Source organism: Alexandromys fortis, unplaced genomic scaffold (genome assembly GCF_014885135.2).
Source record: "Alexandromys fortis isolate MF-2015 unplaced genomic scaffold, M_Fortis_MF-2015_v1.1 scaffold_3, whole genome shotgun sequence".
Taxonomy (NCBI): Eukaryota; Metazoa; Chordata; class Mammalia; order Rodentia; family Cricetidae; genus Alexandromys; species Alexandromys fortis.
Genome location: NW_026067909.1, coordinates 17015419 through 17032267, shown reverse-complemented (window position 1 = coordinate 17032267; position 16849 = coordinate 17015419). Strand labels below are relative to the sequence as shown.

Sequence of the window (16849 nt, the reverse complement as noted above, 5' to 3'; positions counted from 1 at the left end):
TTTTTCAACAGGGTAGGGGCTAGAGCGATGGCCTAGCTGTTAAAAGCTCTTGTTGCTATTCTAGGGGATCAGAGTTCGGTTCCCAGCACCCAGGATAGGTGGTTCACACCCACTTGTAACCCAGCACCAGGAGATCTGACACCTTCTGCTGGCCTCTCAAGACATCTGCACACAGTAACCTACAAGCAAAAATATACACACTTACATATAAATAAAAAAATAAAAATACCAACTCTAGCTTCCATGTCCACTTCCTTGACAATGGCCTTTACCATCCATCAGCTCCAAGCACCTGTTAGCACCTGCGTGGTTCACCTTGAACCTTGAAGCCGCCCTGTCAGAAGACGTATCTCTGGGGTCTACAGATGAAGAAAGTGGGACCTGAGGATCATTGTACCTTGATGCAGCACACCAAGCTCCACAGGGGCCACAGCAGAAACCGAATGCAGCCCTGTTGGGCATAACCCTGCTGTGCGCCACCCCTAGCCCCAGAGCTGCAGGCCCAGCACCCTGTTCTGTCTGGAGGAGGGGAACGCTCCTGCCTCCCATTAGGAAAAGCATAAGGCTGAGCTGACAGGTGGCCAGTCAACCACAAAAATCCCTCCTTGACTCTTCCTGGTCCCCTCCTGACCAGATCTGCCCCCTTCCTACCACCCTGTGGGGAAAGCTCCCTGCTGCCAGACAGGATTGGGATTTAGCTTCTCTGGCAGGCACAGCAGAGCTTCCCGCCGCCGCAAATGTCAATTCTAGGCCATTTGCTTCGTGGATTTTAATGTCCCTGTTTCTCTTCAACATCCACAGCAAGGTAGCCCTCGCTTCTCAAAAGGGATGTAGTGTTTGATGATGTTTAAACCGTAAGTGAAATACAGTCAGGCGGCAATAATCAAACAGTCGCGGGCCCTGCTGGCAGGGGACAGCTGACAGCCGGCTCTCTCTCCCACAAGCCACCCCAACACTCTCATTTTGATGGCAATTACAATGTCCAGAAGGGGAGAAGGTGGAATGGGGGAAGTGGAGATGCTATTCAAGGACCACTTGTTGTCACTGGGAGGGGGCAGCAGTTATGTGATGTCATGGGGGGGGACCCCTCAACTGAACCCCACCCACACTCTCAGAATGGCTCTATACTAGGCTACCATCCTCCCCTGCTGTCCTCACCAGCTTCCTTTCCTGACACCTCCGCATAGATATAAATAGCACGGGTTTGGTGCATGCCTGCAATCCCAGCACCCAGAGAGGCTGAGACCAGAGAATCACAAGTTCAGGGCACTACAAAGCGAGTTCAAGGCCAGCCTAGGCAACTTATTGATAGTCTCTGTCTCAAACTAAAAGTTAGACAAAGAGGAGGTAGGGGGTATAGTTCAGTGGTAGAGCGCTTTCCTAATGTGCACAAGGCCCTGAGTTCAATCACCTGAATCCAAAAATAGCATATCCCCCTAACCTGCCCATTGCCGACGTAGAGAACAGGCATCCTTACATGGTGCCCCAGGCAGTCACATCCACTATAGGGTCCCCAGCCCTGGGGAGTCATTAGGTCCTGCATTGCTGTGTTTATACTGTGACCTACTGTACAAACAGCCTGAGCACCTCCAGGGACACCCTCCCTGACCAGATGTACAGTTCTCAGACTTGCCCTTGCCATGGGGATCTCCTTGGCCGTCCTGTGGGAATGAGTCCCTCATTATACCATTAGTTATCTGTGGACCCTCCAGGACGGTGGGCACCCTAACTGGATTCTATTCCTTTCTCTGAGCTCCCCGAGAAACCCCTGTGGGGAAACACGCCCCAAGGTAGAAGGGCCTGTGGGAGTTGGCGGAGGAACCAGATCACCTCATGACAGTGTTGTGGAAGACCAGGTCACAAGAGGCATCTGAAGCTGACCCTCTCCCACCCCACAGTCCCTGTCCTTAGCTCAGACCTAGGCACCGCAGCCTCAGAAACTGTACCCTTTGATAGACTGCAGAGGGGACCATAAAGTGGCCACTTAGAATGTCAGCATGACTGGGAATTTTCAAAAATCAACAAAGGCACTTCCAAGGTGAGACTCCGAGGCAAGCAGCCCTGGGGCACTGGAAGCTGCAGGACGCCTTAGGTGGCTTCTACTCTGCCAGCTCTGACCTCAGGAGATGTAACCAAGTCCTGATAGGGCACACTTTAGTCCTGTGGCTTCCCTGGGGGCATGTTCCCTGTCCTGCCTAGGAAGGCCAGGTCTAGACCTGGAGTGTGGTGGAGCTGACCCTGGAGGTCTGGAGAAAAGATTTGTTTTAATACACCCCCAAATTTGCTGTTTTCCTTCGCTGACTAGGGTGGGAGGAAGGATGGAGGATGGTGGTTTCAGCTAGACCCTTGGTCATCTAGGGATGCAGAGGGCCCATCCCTCCAGGCAGCCTGTGCCCAGTCCCTAGTGGATCATTCCAGGAGAGCGAGCCAAGAGCTGCAGCTCCAGCCCTTTTCATGCTCCGCCAACTTAATAGTCTCCATTAATTTCAAAACACACACATTCCCATAAGCTCAGTGCTCGGGACAGCACATCGGGGACACGGGCAGCTGCACAGGTGTGGGAGCTGAGGCCAGGTAGCCTCAAGGACAGGAAGCCTGGGACAGAATGTACTCTAGCCACCATTCCATATGGGCAAGTCACAACCCTCTGAAGAGCGTTTTCTGATGTAAGTTCAGTCATAGCCCAGAGATGGAGGCCGGAAACCTAGGTTTGAGGCTCTCCCACTTTCCTGCTGTGTGATCCTGAGCTGGTCACCATCCATCTCTGAGCTCTAATTATTCATGTGTCTTCCTCTCCAGAACTTACAAGAATTTTGAATGTAGGCACACAGAGGTTCACCTTTCCTTCCTCACCTCCAGAGGCTCACACCAGCCAGGAAACTCAGGCGGAGATGGGGACGGGGGGGGGGGGGGGGGGGCAGGGGCATAAATGCTAACCACTGTCCATATTTGCGAAACCAAGAGACTCCTCTGAGACCCAGAGAGGCGGGTGAGGCCTAGATCAGAGAGGGGATGTCCCAGAGCTGGCTCGTGCAGTGTTCCTGCCAGCCAGCCCGCAGCAGAACTGAATCACTTTCATTCACCAAAGGCCAGCTAGAACTCAGGACAGCAGATAGTGGGTCCTCACAGCGGGGCATTAGCAGAAGGCCTGGAGGCAGAAGAAACCTACAGGTTCCCTCTGAGTCCCACCAGAGTCAGGCTCTCCTCACTGGACCGAGCCCTGAAGGCCCGGGAGGAAACCTTAATAATTCAAAAGGGATCCATCATTTATGAATTTATATAACATGGCTCGACCTTGTGGAAATGAGCCACACTCTTCTGGAGGCATCAAGCATTTTGGTGCTTCTTACCATAGGGAGGGTGGCTGCCCACATCTCAGGCCACCTAACTGGCTTCCTGCTTCATGCTACGCCCACCCCAGACTCCCACACCCAGTGGGGGCGGGTGAGAAAAGCAACGCTAGCTGCATCCCCTTACCCCAGTGCCAGTGACAAGGGGTTTTGTTCATTAGTTGGTTTGTCTGTTTTTGAGACAGGGTCTCACTATGTAGTCCAGGCTAGCCTGGAACTCACTATGTAGACCAGGCTGGTCTTGAACTTATAAAGATCTACCTGCTTCTGCCTCTGCCTCTACCTCTGGAGTAATGGGATTTGAGGCATATGCCACCACATCTGGTTTAGGGCCCTGACTCTTATGTGGTTTTGTGATCCTGTGAGAGCCTTAATCTCTTAATCTGTAAAGTGGGTGCCCTGCACAGGAAGCCTCAGCATCCAGTCAAGGGCAGCCCCAGGTGAACACGCCTTTGTAGTATTGGGGGCTGGGGCTCAGAACCCCCAGGCCACGTGGGGACAGTAAATTCAAATCGTGATCCCCAGAACAGGTACCTGCTCACTGTCCACTCTCTGCAACCCAGCAGCCAACAAAGACACTGAATTAGAACTTGTCGCCTACCCGATGCTGGGGGTAGGGTGGGGTGCAGACGCAGACACACACAGACACACAGACACACAGACACACACACACAGTAAATGAATGGTATCATAAAGAAGGAATCCTGGGGGGTGGGGGATTAGCTGGAGAGGAGGAGGGCTTGAGCTACAATGGGAACTGAGTGGGAATTTGTCAAGGGTGGTGGGGGGAGAAGAATGGGGAAAGGGGGAGGCGGAGAGCAGAGAGAGGAGGAGGAGAGAAGGGGAGGGAAAAGGAGAGGAAGGGGGAAGATAAGCAAGGGGCTAGAAGATGGGGAGGAAGAGAAAGGAGAAAGGGGAGAGGGGAGAGGGGAAGGAAGGAAGATAACAAAGGAGAGGGAAATGAGGGAAATGATCAGCCCAGGGCCGAAGAGGCCATGCAGAGTGCAGAGGCTGGCATAGTGGCCTCCCTGGCTCGGTTCTGGCCAGCACTGCCCCTGCCAATGCGAGGTTTTTTTTTTTTTTTTTTTTTTTTTTTTGCTGTCGGCGGCCGGCAAGCCTCAGCAAACACATTTAAATCTGAAGTGACAGATAAAGCGATTTACGGCGACAGTTTAGCGTCAGATCACTTCCCACCAGGCAGTCGCTGTCCCTGCGGCCCCCTGCTTGCTAGTCCATCAAGGCGGTCTCTAAATCACCCGCACCAGACCAGCCGAGGCAGGCTGGGGAGCAGGGCGGGGCGCACGGTGGCCTCACTGGTGGCCAGACGCTCAGTGTCAGTGCCTGCTCCTCCACACACCGGGCTCCACTACCCTTCGGAGCTGCATAAAGGGATGAAACAAGGGTTCGTGCCATGGTAGGGCGGGGTGGGGTGGGTGATAAGAGGCGGGTTGGCTCTCACAAATCAAAGCCGTGGACTTAAGGAAGCAGAGTGCCACTCTTGCCTTATTTTAAATAAATAAGCAGCTTAAAAGTCTCCAGCGAGGCCGGCTTGTCGCTGTGAGACATGGCTTCCCACCATTCTTTAAGGCTAGGCCCCAGAACCCAGACCCTTCAAAGGCCTCCCTGACCCACCTCGCCTCCCGCCACCTCCTTGCAGAATTAATTGGTCCCTGCGGCGTCACGCACACTTTATTCAAACCTCCCTCCCGGCGCTGTGTCATATTATATTCTACTTAGCCGCTCTTGCTCCTGACTTCCTCAGGACTAATTTACTGGGGCCTCTGTGTGTCAGGCCTAAACATGTGTCATCCTCGCTCCCACACTGGCTGGGGCTGAGGATGATGGCAGCTTTCAGATGAGGACCTGAGGGATGAGAGGTGCCGGCAGGAGCCCCCCGATTCCACTCCAAAGGCCTCAGTGATGCCCTGACACACATGCACAGCCTGAGATTGCTCTGAAGAGAAAAATGGCTTTCTCGTCCATGTATGCTCTGCCCTGAGATGACTCTAAGGCCAACGCCAGGCCACTGGATCCCTGGGCTGGCCAAGAATGAGGGTCTTTGTGTCCAGACTTCCAGGCTGGGGGTTGGCCATCTCAGGCCCAGGGGCCCACAGACACCAGGCTGCTGAGCTAGACATTCAAGACATAGATTTAAGGTCACATCCTCCGAGGCACAGAAAAGACTCAAACACTGTGAAAGCCACAACACCCCCTGCCCCATGTGGAGAACCCCAGACCTGAGCTCTCCCCACCCACCCCTGGGGGTCAGAGGACACTGGAGACAGGCACTGCCCCCAGCATCTCCACCCTGGAGGAGAGAGTGGCCACAGGGGCTCCCTAGCTTATCTCGCCAGTGTGGCAGTCAATTTAATTAAGATGAATGTGGCATACCCCATGGGCAGGAGTTGTGGCTGGCACCGATGGCAGGAGCTTGAGGCTCTCCTGGGTGCTGCCCTGGCATGTGGCCTTGGCCATCAGCCCATGGGGCGGCTATGGGGAGAGTTTGGTGAGCGTGGCTTGCCCTGTGACCTTAACCCTGCCACTCAGCAGTCATGCCTTCCGCCCCCTGCCACATAGCGTACAGCGGTATCACAGACGCACAGGGCCACCGTCACGCCACACCTCACACATGCCCTTTCGGCAGGGTTAAAATCAGTCCTGGCCTTCAAAATGCCAAGTGGCTAGTAGAAAGATGGGGGTGGGGCGGGTGGCAGGGGAGGGCACTGGACTTGCCCTTCGCAGGCATTGCCTGGGTCCTATACCAAGGCACAGATGCTCTCCCTTGAGCTTCCCACTTCTCAGCATGGGATAAGGGTCCAAGACCTCCCATTCCCTCACAGGCCCCCTCTAGTTCCCCCACATCCTCCTTCGTGTTCTTGCAGCTGGAGTGAGGCCCAGGGGGACACTCCTCCCCATCTGGAAACAGACACACAGTGAGAACAAAATGAGGATGGACACACACACACTGTGGAAGCCCTGGTGGGACTTTGAGACCCCAGCCACTCCCAGTCCACACTACACTCCACAGGCCATCAAATGCCCACAGGCCAATGCTACCTCTGGCTTCAAAAATAAAAATTTAAAAATTCCCACCCCGAGATAATTGCTCTCTCCTCTCGCCTATTGTGGTGGCTCTGCGGTCGGCAATGAGAAGCAATTATTCACGGCTAATGATTATAATCAAGTCAAATAGAATTTAATGGACATGCATTCTCTTCCTGCTTGAAACTTTACATATGAATTAAGCACATATGGGTTTCACGAGGCTCGGACGCAGATTTATGCAGCCCTGAAAAGCCCCACATTGCCTGCGACTTTTATTTCACTAATAAAGGCTGATTTATGGGTTCCTTGGAAATGCAATCTCTGCTGCCCCCTGGTGGGTGATGCTGCCAGGGTGAAGCCAGGGCCCAAGGGGATGGGTAGGGACCTCTGTCTGACCAATGCCAATACCACATCAAACACTGGGGATGCAGGCTCTGCATGGGAAATCCATGTCCAACACCTGCTTCTGCCACTGCTTGCCACTCTGGAAGAGTTCTAAATCCCGACTGAGTCCCTTTCTAGAAAAAGATCTCAAGAAAACACACTAAGACGTTGGGTTCACAAGGCAAGCAAGAGACGGGAAGGCTGCTCATCTGCAGGAGGCACCAAGTCCTTTTCTCGTTGAGCTGTAATTGGCTCCTGTGCAGGTCATTCCTACCTTGCACGTCCCCAACAACCCGATGGGTCACTTTCCATCATCCCCACTGTACGGAGACAGAAGGAAGCCGGGCAGATGCAAGGATGCCATGTCCTGGGGGAAGCATGACCAACAGGGCACCAGCCCAGGGCAGCCAGCTCAGCCAGTGCTGGCGTGCTCCTCAGCGAGAGATCTCACAGGCCAGTCCATGCCCCATGTCCAAGCCTCCAGAGCCTTTTCCTGTTCCATGAATCCTGTGACACCAACCTTGGTCCCTAAACCCAAATTTGTTCACTGGCCAGGCTGCCAGGGGACTCATGAGGCAAGGCACCTGCTTTTCCATTGTCCATTTTACAACTCAACAGGAAAGGAACCACTGGATGCCGTCCACACCTTTGGCAGTGGCCTGCAGGGCCAGGTGCCAGGGCAAGGCAGACCCAAGAGACTACCTGAGGGGCAGGTGTGCAAACCAAAGCTATCTTCACTCAGATTGATCCATTGAACAGCCTGCCACCCACCCTGAGTCAGGTGCTCAAGGGAGACACACAGAGCAACAGCCAGAAAGGCAGAGGTGACCCAGCTCTTTCTGGCACTGAGTGCCACCCATCACTGAGACAGGCAGGGTGGGAGGAGGGCACAGTGTTATCCCTCTGCAAACACTGCCAGAAATGCCACCAAGATCACAAACGCAAAGGTCCAGGACAGAGAGAGCAGTCACCTCTGCTGGGAGCCCAGTTACTTAGGGAGCCCAAAGAGACACTGACAGCATCAACAGCTCCCTGTTCCAGAGTCCTGCAGGGACCAACTGCCTTGTGGGGGCACCTCGCTCTGCCAAGCTGCAGAGCTTCTGCAAGCCAGAAGGCAAGAGGAGGTCCAGAAGCACCTGGGGTGCTGTGGGCTGCACAGGGGCAGGGGCAGGCATGATGGGGTTCTCCCTGTACACGAGAGCCCTTTGTTAGGAGCTCTTCCTGATAGTCACACAATCATAGAAAAAGACACCTCTGATGCCAGCCGTAGTTCCTGAGGGTTGTATGAGGGAGGGAGGGAGGGAGGGAGGGAGGGAGGGAGGGAGGGAGGGAGGGAGGGAGGGAGGGAGGGAGGGAGGGAGGGAGGGAGGGAGGGAGGGAGGGAGGGAGGGAGGGAGGGAGGGAGGGAGGGAGGGAGGGAGGGAGGGAGGGAGGGAGGGAGGGAGGGAGGGAGGGAGGGAGGGAGGGAAGGAGGCCACCTACCCAACCTTGTTCCAAGACGTTCCTATGCACATGCTAGTCTTTGCTGGCCCCAGACACCCGTTCCTGGTGACTCCAGAACCCTTTCCAGAGCCTCTTGACCTCAGCCAGACAAACACCACAGCATTCTTCCCTCCCCCAGAGAAGCAGCTGCCTCCACTCTGCTCTTCACAATAAACCGCCAAGCCAGCAAGAGGAGAACACACGCAGGAAGCTGAGCAGCTCCCAGCCCAGACGCTGGAGAGCTGCCAGGGGGCTGAGGGGACCTCTCTGTACCCTCCCTTGCCTCCATGAGCTCCCTCACCTGGTCAGGTGTGGAGTGAGGCAGGGCTGGTGGGGGTGGGGAAGCAGCCACAGCCTCCTCCCCAGGAGGAAGAGAGCTGGCTCTGGCCTCCACCTCTGAGGCAGGGCAGTGTGGCAACTTTCCAGTGGTGCTCTCTCCCATCCCCACTGCTAATGGGCCTCAGAGCAGCAAGGCAGCTTGGCAGAGCGAGGTGCCCCCTCAAGGCAGGTCAGGGCTTCAAGAGAAAAGAGCCCAAGTAGCCGCCACACTGGGCTCCTGTGGCGCCAGCAAGCCATCCACACCAGCAACTGAGAGGCTCTCTGGAGCCAGGTGGCGCCCACCCATTTTTGGCACACCGACCAAGCCGAATGTGACAAAGTGGCCCCCCCAGGCCTCTGACTCAGGCCAGTCACTCACCAGCGTTGACAATGGCATCCACTTCCAGCTTGGTGATGTCCCCTCGGAACAGGGAGATTTTCTCATTCAGCTGCTTGTCCTTCTTATACTTGGGGTCCTCCACTTTCACAGTCACCCCTGCAACAGGCAGGGTTAAGGGGCCTTCACTGCAGTCACTCAGCCAGAGCCCATGGGCAAAGAGCCAAAAGGGTAGCGAGTGGCCACTGATGGTGGTGGTGACATCCTACTCTGGATGAGACCTACTGTGTACACACAGTAATCATCCAGGAAGTGTCGGTGATCTCACATACCCCCTGGTTTCCTAATTTTTGAGACAGGCTGGCCCCAACTTGCTACATAGCAAAGATTGGCCTTCAACTCCTCATCTTCCTGCCTCTACCTTCCAAGTGCTAGGCTTACAGGAACACCCTACCACACCTGACTTCACACACTCCATTTTTAGATGTCACAACAGAGGCTGAGGTGGGATAAGTGGCTTGCCTGGGGTCATGGGTTACCACACCTGCACTTTCAGACCTCAGGAGTTCCAGCATGCCCCTGTAAGCAAGCACATCACGGCAGCACAGCACAGCTCCCAGAAACTGAGTTACCCGAGGTAATGGCTTATGTGGCCTGGAGCTGGCTTCTTAATGCTGTCATGGAACTGAAAACCAAACTGGCCTCAGGCAATGTCACTAATGAAATGACATGACACACGAGAGAGCCTGGATAAAGGGAACACTCAGTTGGTGACACGTGCAGAGCCTGGATGGAGGGAACACTCAGTTGGTACCACTAGATGCTCTGGCAGATCCTCCCAAGCCATTCTGTAGGGGCCCCTGGCATGCCCCGAGAATAGGGCCTACCTTTCGCGGTCTCCTTCCATGTGGGGATCTTCTTCAGCTTAATGAAGTCCCTGCAGAAGTAGTGCTCCTCCCTCTGCTTGTCACTCAAGCCCTTCAGAAAGGCTGCAGGGGCAGGACAGGCAGGAAGCAGAGTCAGTATGGCAGGGCAAAGAGGGGCCCCACGCAGGCCTCCTCCTCCTCAGAGTTCCTGCTGAGTCCAAGAGTGCAACCCAGTCCTACCAGCTGTGCTTCCCATGGCCCTCAGGGACAGAGACACGGACGACTCCACAACATCTTGCCCTGCTGTCTTTGTTCAGGAAGAGAAACTGAGTCCCAGGGAGATTGAGGGACTTGTTCAGTCACTGCAGACACCAGTTCAGAATTCAACCTGGGCCGGGCGATGGTGGCGCACGCCTTTAATCCCAGCACTCGGGAGGCAGAGGCAGGCGGATCTCTGTGAGTTCGAGACCAGCCTGGTCTACAAGAGCGAGTTCCAGGACAGGCTCCAAAACCACAGAGAAACCCTGTCTCGAAAAACCAAAAAAAAAAAAAAAAAAAAGAATTCAACCTGGTCCCTTCCCGATACTTAAACATCTCTGGGCCCCTCATATCTGCATCGTAGTGGGGTGAGATATCCTTGCAGAACAATTGCAAACTCGCATGCACTAAACCAGGCAAGCTGGTGATGCTCTGTCCCTTGTCAGTCACAATGTCACTGATGGCAAGACAAATATCCTCAAAGACAGACTGGCAGATCTGGAGCCCGCCGTCAGCATCCTCCCAGCACTGGCCAGGGTTTCTATGCAGCCTGCAGGCAAATGTTCCCATTTTTACAGAGGAGGCATAAGGCACTTGGGAGGCAGCCTGAAGTCACTCAGATGGTGAGTGAGGACCCAGGTCCCCACCTGCTCACAGACTCTGAGTAAGCCAAGTTGGTCCCCGCTGCCCCAAGCCAGGCCTTCCCTTGCTGTAGTGCGTTTGAGCCACCTAAAGAGGCTGATCTGCTACAGCTTAGTCCAGGCTTACGGCTCACAGGCTCCCCCTGCTGGTGAGAGGCTATCTATACACTTAGCCCCCCCCCCCCAGGTGCCCTCAAACCCAGGCTAGGGGAATGGAGAGGGGATAGCACACAGCAGAAAACAGATGGGAGTCCAGTATAGGGATGTAGGTCAGCTGGTGGAATGCTTGCACAAAGCCCTGGGTTCCAACTTCACTACCACCTCCCCTCCTCTCGGTGAGACTCAGCTCAAACCTAAGAGCAGCAACTGACCCCAGGCTGACCCTTGTATTACCCCATTTCCAAACCTGTCCTCCTAACTATACCCACCGACCCGGCCGTTTACCAACCTGCTCCTCAAACCCCCAGGAGAGTTCCTGCTCAGGGCCTCTGTACCTGCTATACCTGGAATAGCAGTTTATCTTCCAAGTTATCATTACCCTCTCCGTTCCCTTCTCCACTTAAATGGCGCCTGCCTTTAATCCCAGCACTCGGGAGGCAGAGGTAGGCGGATCTCTGTGAGTTAGAGGCCAACCTGGTCTACAAAGCGAGTCCCAGGATTGTTACACAGAGAAACCCTGTTTTGAATCTTAAGAGTCTGTGTGCTGGACATCAACCAATAAGATCTATCCATGTAAGGATCTGTGCCATTCCCCACCAGCAGTGTGTGCGAGGGGCCATGGATGGTCAGTCAAGAGCTACAACCTGAAGGCTGAGGATCAGCTGGCTGAGCAGCCATCCAGGCAGAGGGCCTGCCTGTGCAGAAGTGCGGAGGCAAAAGGGAACATTTGGGGGTGATGTGGAGGGAAGCGGGAACAGCCAAAGCAGAGAGAGAAGGCAGGGCACAGGGGACCGGCAACACCAGTGGCTCCGTGGTAAGGTGCTCAGCTAGCAAGCATGGGTCCTGGGTTCAAGCCCTGTCCCAGTTTCAGGAAAAGAAGGCAGGACTACAGATCCTCAGGAGGGGCACCCACCAGGGCAGGATTTGAGAGGGCAAAGCCTTCCCGGGGGAAAGCAGGGCAGCAGAATTCTGGCTGTTATTTAGCTCCCCATACTTGCTATCACATGCAGTCATGACCAGACACCCTGAACCTTGGCACAGTCAAGTGTGGATGCTTCCAGCCGGTTAGACCTGGAGCTGGCACCAGGAAGCTGTGGTGACTCCACTGCTTGCCAGCTACCGCAGACCAGCTACAGGCACTGCTGAGACGGTCAGGCTGGGACCAACCCTGCAGCCACATGGAATGAGGCCCATGGCCCAAGGACACCCAGACCCCTGGCAGACACATCTGACAGATGTCACCACCTTAGAGCCCTTCATAACCTTGGTGGCCTGCTTTGAATGGCCACAGTTCCCAAGGCCCTCTTGCTCCAATGGAGTCCAAATAGAGCACTGTTTCCCAGAGACTGCGCCCTGTCTCTGCCACAACCACCACTACACCAGTCTCAGGGACATCTGTCAGTCTGTCCCTGTCAGGGCTAGTCCCCAAATACACAACCTCAAAAGACCAGCATGAGCCAGATATGGTGACACACAACTGTTATCCCAGCATTTGTCAAGCAGAGGCAGGAGGATGAGGAGTTCAAGGCTACCCTGGGCTGTATGAGACATGAACAAAAGGCCAGCACACCAGTACTGTGTCTCCATCTCCAAACACAGCCACGGTCATGGCAGACTCTTGAGGTGCAGAAAACTACACAGCTGCCTGAGATGCTTCTCTGCCCCGGGGCCCAAGCACTTGTTCTTCACCTCAGCTCCAGCTTTGAGGATCATCTCCCAGGCCTCCTCTGCCCCACACAGAAGTCACTACCCACCTCCTTCCAAGTCAGATGCAGACTTAAAGCACAAGTGGGTTTTATTTTTTTTATAAAAGATGTAAAACATGCATTTTCATTCTCTATCATTTTTGTAGAGGCGAGAGTATTTCACGGCTCACTGAGACAGGTGTTGTAAAAAGATGTTCGCAGTAAATTTTGATGGGGAAGCCTGACCCCAGACTAAGCTTCCAGAGGCTCGCGGGCACGAAAGCTGGGCAGGAGGAAGCAGGCTCTGCCAGAGCCATAAAGCGCGCTAGGCAAACGGGAATTCAATGATGTGTTTTAAGAAGTATCTTTATGACACTTTGCAAGACGTTGTTCAGAGAGATGAGACAGGCTGAACCTGTAGGGGTGCGGGGGGGGGGGGCTGAGTCTGCAGAACACCAGGTGGGCACAGCTGATAAGGTTGTGCACTTGAACACAGCAGCATGCAGCGTTTGTGGCATTAATCACCTGTGCTCACTGGCCCCTGGGAGCAGAGACTCAAGCAGGGAAGAACAGAGTGTGAAGCCCACTGCAGCTCTCTACCTGCCTCCACTCACACTGCATCCCAACATGGAAGAGATGCCCTCGCCCCTCATTCTCAGGTGCGCCTGGACGATACGCTGGCTCAGCAATCCCATCAGAGACACTGTCACTGAGATGATGTTCCCTATGGTCCTCAATCCTGGCCCCTCCAATGGGACCTGCAGCTGAAGCATAGGAATCTCACCATGAGCCACCGGGGATGGGGACTGCAGGCTGGTCTGTAAGAGCCCAGCACAGAGTGGATTGGAAGCTGGGAAGAAATGTGAAAGGGGCAGCTCTGTAGGCTGTCACTCCAATGGGAGCCCAGCACGACAGCAGGAACTTTGATCCCACTTCACAGATGAGGAAATGGAGGCCCAGGGAGCATGCAGCCGTGATCCTGGGACTTGCCGGAGTCGGACGGCACCAACGTTCCTTCTTTTCAGTACACAGTTCTGCTTCAGCATGGGCCAAGAAGCCAAGGCTAGGACAGTGCCCCTCGATGTTCCTGATGGCCCCAGCTAAGTTCGCTCAACAGCCTTGCAGTGGGAAATTTCCAGTCTTTTTTAAAGTAATTTTAAAATATGTATTTATTTTATTGTATTGCATGGGTATTTTGCCTGCATGTATGAATGTGCACCATGTGTCTGTCTGGTGCCGTTAGAGGCCAGAAGAGGCATTGGGTCCCCTAGAACTGGAGATGGGTGGTTGTGGGTCACTGTGGAGAGCTGAAGAGCGAGCCCAGGCCCTCTAGATGATCAATCAGGGCTCTAAACTGCTGAGCCATCTCTCCAACCTATTTCCAGTCTCCTAAAGAGGCCCTTAGTTGGAGGGAGGGTACTGTGGCACCCAAGAACCAAGGGGATTAGGTTAACCAGTGCAATCAGATCTGCCACTAACAAAGCTCAGCACTTGGCTCGACCCTCAGGATCATATAAGCCAGGCTTGGTAGTGCATACCTGTAATCTCAGCATCTGGAATAATGTACAGGCAGGAGGATCAGAAGTTCAAAGTCATCCTCCATGATACAGGGAGTTAGAGGCCATGAGGGGATCCAGCCTGGTGGTTGTCCTCATGTGGATGGTTAATGGACCCAGAGAAGCAGGCAGCCAACAAGGAGGTGAAGAAGGAGCTGAGCCTTGGGCAAGGCCTCTCTAGCTGGACCACAGCAGGCAATGGACATAGCACAGCACCCCATAAGGAGATTCTTCTGGAAGGCTGAGCCCTTCCCAAGCACTGATGCTTGCTCTCCAGCCTCTCCTCTGCCCTCCTGCTGTGAGCCTGCAGCCTGCTGCCTGGGTGAGATTATGCTTTGAATCTGAAGCCCCCACTTCACATTTTACAAGCTTGGTCCCTCGCTGGTGGTGCTGTTCTTGGGGAGGTGGGGGCTGACTGGCCATACTTCCTGCCTCAGCCTCAACCTCCTCATCACCAGCCACTCCTGCCACCATGGTCGTAGTTTCCTTTTGTTTAAGACAGAGTCTTGCCAGGTAGCACCATCCTTGCTACACCAGTCTCAAACTCACAGCAATCCTCCTGCCTCTACTTCTGAGTGCTAGAATCAGAGGTGTGCATCATGCCTTCCTGACCCTCTGCACAGAGCCAAAATGAGTCTCTTTTTTCTTCCCTTAAATGAAGTATTGTGGTCACAGCGATACAAAAGCTAACGTGGGCTGCCCTGGGTGAGAGCAGGTGCCACCAAGCAACCCCAGGCTGCTTTGGCTTTCCCATGAGGTGAGGAGCCCTGCCCAAGGGTTCAAGGGTTTTCACACCCATTGCTATTTCATATATATAGTTGTTGGTGGTGGTTTTTTGAGACCAGGTTTTACTGTGGAACAGCCTTGGCTGTCCTGGAACTCGCTCTGCAGACAAGGCTAACGTTGAACTCACAGAGATCCACCTGCCTCTGACTCCTGAGTGCTGGGACTAAGGGTGCGCACCATCACCCGGCCATATTTTTTTTATCCTAAACTGCCTATACATTAGTGTTGTGGGAATGTGCCCACTGTGTGCCAGTCTCTGACAGAAGATCACCTCAGGAGAGCAAGCATCTGGATATCTCATCCTCATTTAGATACATCCCTGAAAGCACATATCTGTTAGAGACACGCTTCAGGGTGGTCTGAGAAACCTTAATACTGTCTACAAAAGAAAGTGTATACACACATGGAACATCTGTAAGATGGAAGGCCACACAGAGGTAAAGAACATAAACTGTCATAATGTGTACATGTGGACTACAGGGTGAGATCCAGGTCAGCCTGGGCCACAGAGGAAGGCTTTGCTTGTTTGTTGTCTTGTTTTTGGAGACAGGTCTCACTATGTAGCCCTGGCTGGCCTAGAACTTGCCTTGCAGACCAGAATGATCGGGAACTTAGAGATCTGCCTGCTTCTGCCAACCAAGTGCTGGGATTACAGGCATGTGCCACTAATCCTAAACTTTTTTAAAAACTTTTTAAATTTAACTTTATTTTACATGCATTGGTGTGAAGGTATCAGATCCCCTAGAACTGAAATAATGGACAGTCATGAGCTGCCATGTGGGTACTGGGAATTGAACCTGGGTCCTTTGGAAGAGCAGTCAGTGTTCTTAACCACTGAGCCATCTCTCCAGCCCCCCAAGCCTAACCTTTTTTTAAAAAAACAGTCTTTAAGACAGGTGGATTTCTGTGAGTTTGAGACCAATCTGGCCTACATAGTAAGTTTCAGGATTACATGGAGAAACACTGTCTCAAAAGAAAAATAGTCTTTTGACCAGGCCATCCCCCCATTTCCATGCCCAGAGCCTGCTGTCCCAGGTCATGGAGACTTGGAGTAACCTCTTCTACACACTAGGTAACTAAAATACCAGAGGCCTTGTCTCAACTGCTCACCTGCCAGCCACTGTCACCGAGGATGCCTCAGGACTGCATTTGGTCACAGTGGGACCTCCTCTAAGTCTAGCCCTCCCTCCTGACCCTGGAATGCCCTTCCCAGTCAGCTTCTTTACGTCAGGTCACTCATCTCCCTCAGACCTCCCCAGCTCAGGTGGCCCAGCCAACACAGTTTCCCCATAGTGCCCACAGGACAGAGACCATGTCAATAGTTTTCCCCACTAGACAGACTGCTGCCTCTCCACTCTCTGCTGAGTCCTACAGCGCTGGCCCCTACTGGATATGAGGTAAAAGTTTATTGACTGAGCGCTAAGGAGATGGCTCAGTGGGTGAATGCACTTGCCATGCAAATCTGGACACCCGAGTTTGAATGCCAGAACCCACGCATAAGTCTAAAGGCCAGACGAAGCAGCACTGGTGTCTGTAATCCTAGTACACCCACTGGAAATGGCAGAGACCGGAGATTCTCCAGAGCCTCAACGACCAGCTCACTGGGCTTAAACAGACCCAGGGGAGCAAGACTGGCACCTAAAAACAGAGGCAGACCCTACACTAGGTGTGATACTGTCCCAGCCCTCTGCCACCTCCCTGGGTTGCTGCTCTCCACGAGGAGAAAGATGAACTCTCAGAAGGGACAAAGACTCCCTCTGCTGGAGTTCTGGGCCAGCCCCCAACCTCCAGCCAAGTTTGAGGGAGTGGCAAGTTTTCTCTGCTCCCAGACAAGACTGTCAAGTGCTTTAGGATCCTGGGCAGACAGGCAACTCAAACCACAGGGAGAAGTTCTCTTTCCGAAAAACGTCCCAATCTGAGGTTAGCTTCAACCCAGTTTGACCCGGGTGGCCCAGCCCGCATGGTCATGCCCACCAGCAGCC

General features: G+C 53.8%; 2 protein-coding genes across 4 annotated transcripts in view; one reads left to right on the top strand and one right to left on the bottom strand.

Moving 5' to 3' along the window:
* The window catches only part of Dnajc4 (DnaJ heat shock protein family (Hsp40) member C4), a 127108-nt gene that overhangs the window by 49488 nt on the left and 60771 nt on the right, over positions 1 to 16849 (top strand). The window lies entirely within an intron of this gene.
* Macrod1 (mono-ADP ribosylhydrolase 1) overlaps positions 1 to 16849 on the bottom strand; it is a 142313-nt gene that overhangs the window by 124264 nt on the left and 1200 nt on the right. For all 3 annotated transcript variants that reach the window (XM_050136880.1, XM_050136878.1, XM_050136879.1), the window contains exons 2-3: positions 9804 to 9905; positions 8959 to 9075 (exon numbers count right to left, since the gene is read on the bottom strand). In XM_050136880.1, coding sequence (XP_049992837.1) covers positions 8959 to 9075; positions 9804 to 9905 — 219 coding nt within the window. The remainder of the gene's footprint in view (positions 1 to 8958; positions 9076 to 9803; positions 9906 to 16849) is intronic.